Source organism: Scylla paramamosain, chromosome 4 (assembly GCF_035594125.1).
Source record: "Scylla paramamosain isolate STU-SP2022 chromosome 4, ASM3559412v1, whole genome shotgun sequence".
NCBI lineage: Eukaryota > Metazoa > Arthropoda > Malacostraca > Decapoda > Portunidae > Scylla > Scylla paramamosain.
Window position 1 is genome coordinate 350,001 of NC_087154.1, and position 5,000 is coordinate 355,000.

The following is a 5,000-nucleotide window of genomic DNA, read 5'->3' on the forward strand; positions in this document are numbered from 1 at the left end:
AACAACTTCTGCTCCAGGGAGAGTTTGTGAAATACTTCCCAGAACGTGCGTATGACCGGGTGGTCTGGGAAACATTCGCCCTGGAAACACCGACAGAAATCAATAAACGGAAGGATATTAGTGTGAACGGTGTGTTTATTTACATTCCTGCGGTGTCGTGTGGGAGGACTGGGTGAAAACAGACAGTAGAGGAGGTGGGAAGGGGAGGACTGGGTGAAAACAGACAGTAGAGGAGGTGGGGAGGAGAGGACTGGGTGAATAAAGACAGCAGAGGAGGTGGGGAGGGTAGGACTGGGTGAATAAAGACAGCAGAGGAGGTGGGGAGGGTAGGACTGGGTGAATCAAGACAGCAGAGGAGGTGGGGAGAAGAGGACTGGGTGAATAAAGACAGCAGAGGAGGTGGGGAGGGTAGGACTGGGTGAATCAAGACAGCAGAGGAGGTGGGGAGGGTAGGACTGGGTGAATCAAGACAGCAGAGGAGGTGGGGAGGAGAGGACTGGGTGAATAAAGACAGCAGAGGAGGTGGGGAGGAGAGGACTGGGTGAATCAAGACAGTAGAGGAGGTGGGGAGGAGAGGACTGGGTGAATCAAGACAACCTCCTCTGCTGTTCTACAATGCTGACGAATCCTTGAAAAACACACACACAAAAAAAAAAAATATATATATATATATACAAATAAACAAATAAACATATGTAAACCAAACCTAATTAGTCCTGCACCTGGTTCTCACCTGCCGAGTGGCGTCACACCTGAGCAGCAGCGTCTTGGCCTGAGGGTCGAACAAGAATGGATACTCACAGAACAGGATTGGACTCTGTAATGTAAAGGATTGGATTAAAGTTGTTTTTAAGGGTTGAAGGGGTAAATGAAGAGTTAAAGGGTGTATTTAAGGGTTTAAGGAGGTAAATAAAGGGTAGAAGGGTGATTTTAAGGGTTTATGAGGCTATTTAAAGGTTTGGTGTCTTTTAAAGGGTATTTTCAAGGGCTTAAGAGAATAAATAAAGGGGTTTCAATTTTTAAAGGGTGTTTCTAAGGGTCTCTCAGTTAAAATTAAAGGAATTGTCAATTTTAAAGGATGTTTTTAAGCGTTCAACATTGAAAGCTCCCCCAAACACAGTCACCCATTCACAAACACCCCCAATACACACACAAACACCCCCAAACATGGTCACCCACCTCCCAAACACCCCAAAAAACACACCAAAACACATCTAAACACCCCAAAACACACCCAAACACCCCAAAATCACTCAGCCACCTTCAAACACCCCCACACCCCCACACACACACACCCACCTCCCTCCTGGACATCGGGTGAAGCCTGCTGTTCATCCAGTTCAAGTAATCATTCCTAATATCAATTTTCTCTGCAATTTCTGGGATGTAAAAGTCGTCGTAGTTCAACCGCCCCACTCGGCAGCCGGCTTGGAAGTTCAGACCGTGGACCAGGGACAACAGCCGCAGGGAAGACACGAGGGCACGCCGGTCTCTCTGTGGTGTGGTTAGGTTAGGTTAGGTTTGGTTAAGATCTGGTTGTGGTAGTGGTGGTGGTCTGAGTGCTTGTAACTGATGTGGTGCTGTTGTTGCAGATAAGAATTGTTGTAATAGTTGTTGTAGTAGTAGTAGTAGTAGTAGTAGTAAACAAAGTAGGAAGAGGAGGAGGAGGAGGAGGAGGAAGAGAAAGAGAATGAGGAAGAGAATGGTGGTGGTGGTAGTAGTAGTAGTAGTAGTACACAGACAATTATACTTCTCTCTCTCTCTCTCTCTTACACTCAAAACACACACACACACACACTCTCAATGCACACTCTTACAAACCAACTCTCTCTCTCTCTCTCTCTCTCTCTCTCTCTCTCTCTCTCTCTCTCTCTCTCTCTCTCTCTCTCTCTCTCTCTCTTACCTCAGAGCTAGATTGGTGAGCAAAATTCAGTATTTGTACCACCACATTCTTGTACACAGTAACCAGCCTTAGTGGAAAGTCCCTTGAGAGAGAGAGAGAGAGAGAGAGAGAGAGAGAGAGAGAGAGAGAGAGAGAGAGAGAGAGAGAGAGAGAGAGAGAGAGAGAGAGAGAGAGAGAGAGAGAGAGAGAGAGAGAGAGAGAGAATTAATTTTTCTCCTCCAAAAATATACTTAAAACACACAAATCAATAGAAAAACAAAGAAAAAACACCAAAACACATTTAAAACACCCCAAAACACCTTTAAAACACCCCTAAACACACTCAAACACCCCAAACACACCCAAAACACAACCAAAACACCCCCAAACACTCCCAAAACACACTCAAACACTCCCAAACACACACACACACACACATACACACACACAATCCAACTCACTGAACACCTCCGCCATCTCCTTGTCAAGCTTCAACACTCCCTCAGCATACGGCGTTTGGAGTTTGGCCGTTTGTTTAGGGTCAGTGAAGTCCTTGTACAGGGGAAGAACATAACAGCGTAAGGCGTCCTGGCTGGGGGATGCGAAGGAAGACTCTTGGCCACGTTTTGAATGCCAGTACGAACCTGTGGATGTTTGGATACGTTTGGATTAGCTCGGTAATGGATCAGTGGACACTTGTGAGATTCTGCGTGTGAAATGCCAGCAGGTCGGTTTGTCCTGTTTTGTCCTGGGAAACCTTCAGTAAAATGCAGTGAAACGCACACAAACGCACGCACTCGCCACTTCCTGAATGGTCTCCCTTGCAATCCGGCCAATCTGAGCCACACAGTCCTCAGCCAAACGGTAGTCCAGCCCGTGTGTGTGTTTGTGCAAGCCAGCAAGCGTGAGGGAGCTGTTCCAAGCGCACACTGAGGCAAACACTGTCTCTGTGTACCTGTGTTTGGAAGTGGGTGAGTGAATGAGTGTAAACAAACGTGGGGATGGAAATATTGTTCGTTCGTTTGTTTGTTTGTAAATAGATTGATATGACACAAATGTAAACAAACACAAAAAATACAACATTCTGTCGCTGAAAACATCAAAAATAAATTATATAACACTAACAAACACATAAAAAACACACAGAAACACACACACACACACACAAATCATACCAACACACACACACACACACACACACACACACACACACACACACACACACACACACACACACACACACACACACACACTTACGTAAACAAATCGTCATCAATCATGTCTTCTTCCTCAATTGACAGAAGTTTCTTAATCATATGTTCTTGAATTGTGAGAGAGAGGGCATTTGGTCGGGGTAGGGGAGGGCTGCAAAAGTCCTCAGCACCCCCACTCTCCCTGCTGACGGTGGCCATGCTGACGTCCCCCCCTGCGAAGATCTGGGAGAGAGAGAGAGAGAGAGAGAGAGAGAGAGAGAGAGAGAGAGAGAGAGAGAGAGAGAGAGAGAGAGAGAGAGAGAGAGAGAGAGAGAGAGAGAGAGAGAGAGAGAGAGAGAGAGAGAGAGAGAGAAATTGGTTAGTTTTAGGCTTATATAATTTAATTCATGTTTGTTTAGAATTATTCATCATCATCATTATTATTATTATTATTATCATCATTATTCAGTTTGTTTTTCTTGATTATAAATAAAAGAATATACTTTATGTACACCACTACTACTACTACTACTACTACTACTATTACTACTTTTCTCCCTCTTCCTCTTCCTCCCACCACCCAAACACACACACACACACACACACCTAACAAGAGGATCACCCTTGGGAGTATAGCCCAGTTGACCCTGCTTGTTTGACCCCCACAACAGCAGGTAGCCGGCCTGGGTCACGGCAGCAGAGTGGTGACCCGCAGCGGCCAGCAGGACTAAGAGGGTGCCAGCCAAGGAGGTCACCAGGGCAGGGTCCTTCTGGGGCCCCTGTCGGTGTCTAAGTGCCAACTGGCCGAAGGTATTTTGTCACCATCTGAAACACACAAAAGCAAAAAATAAATAAATAATGATGATAACACACACACACACACACACACATATATACAGACACATAGACACAGACATACATACATACAGACACCCACCAGCAGTCAAGGCAAGGGTGTGGTTGGCACCACAGGCCAGCTGCACTGTCACCTTCCTGGCCAGACTCTTGACAAGCTTGCGTGTGGCGGTGTGACTGTCGCAGGAGTTGACGCCAAGCTGACCGTACCCATTGTCACCCCGTGCGTAGATCTGAGGAGAGAGGGAGAGGTGGGAGGGAGGGAGAGGAGAGAGAGAGAGAGAGAGAGAGAGAGAGAGAGAGAGAGAGAGAGAGAGAGAGAGAGAGAGAGAGAGAGAGAGAGAGAGAGAGAGAGAGAGAGAGAGAGAGAGAGAGAGAGAGAATTAAGACCTAATCTAACAAAACCCAACTTAACTTAAGATATAATATACCTTTAAAGAGAGAGAGAGAGAGTGAGAGGGGAGATTAGAGAGAGAGGGAGAGGGAGAGAACCTAACCTGTCTAGGAGAAATAATTTGAATATACTTGTACAGTAAAATCCCTCTCATCCGGCATTCCAGTATCCGGCAAGCTTCAAGTATCCGGCACATTTTTCCCTGAGCCTTAAAATCAATAAAAAATCAATGTGTACTCACAAAATCGATTAAAATTCCTGGGCAAGGCATAGTGTGTCCCCTGGCCACCAGAGCGCACTGCTTGGCGCCACCCGCGGCCCACTGCACTGTGTTTACCGAGTGACTCAGTCCCGCGTGTGCAGTTTATCGCCTGACGCCTTCATCATGCCTCAAGTTGTACAAAAGAGGGAGTGTGTTGTGCTTACACTTAAGCAGCTGATCAGATCACCTGCTGATTAAGATCAGCTGATCTCTGTTATGGTAAGATGCGTGAGTGTGTAAGATGCTGGTCATTGTGGACATAATTTCACTTCTATTCAAGTATCCGGCAATATTCAAGTATCTGACATGTCGGCGGTCCCGTTGATGCCAGATAAGAGGGATTTTACTGTATATATATTGATAACAAGAGGAAAATGAAAATGTATTGCTCTCCTCCTCTCTCTCCTCTCTCTC

General features: G+C 46.0%; 1 protein-coding gene across 10 annotated transcripts in view; it reads right to left on the reverse strand.

Annotated features, from left to right (window-relative positions):
• LOC135097896 (probable E3 ubiquitin-protein ligase HERC4) overlaps positions 1–5,000 on the reverse strand; it is a 13,441-nt gene that overhangs the window by 895 nt on the left and 7,546 nt on the right. For 6 of the 10 annotated variants that reach the window (XR_010266364.1, XR_010266362.1, XR_010266365.1 and 3 more), the window contains one exon: positions 4,110–4,163. Coding sequence is in view for 3 of the 10 variants with exons in the window: in XM_064000006.1 (XP_063856076.1) it covers positions 1,361–1,494; positions 2,344–2,526; positions 2,680–2,837; positions 3,140–3,294 (630 nt within the window). In the remaining 7 variants the exon portion in view is untranslated. Of the gene's footprint in view, positions 81–733; positions 818–1,299; positions 1,495–1,903; positions 1,986–2,343; positions 2,527–2,679; positions 2,838–3,139; positions 3,319–3,681; positions 3,901–4,012; positions 4,164–4,565; positions 4,798–5,000 lie in introns of those variants that run through there. The other 4 variants (XM_064000012.1, XM_064000006.1, XM_064000022.1 and 1 more) reach the window with 4 other exon arrangements.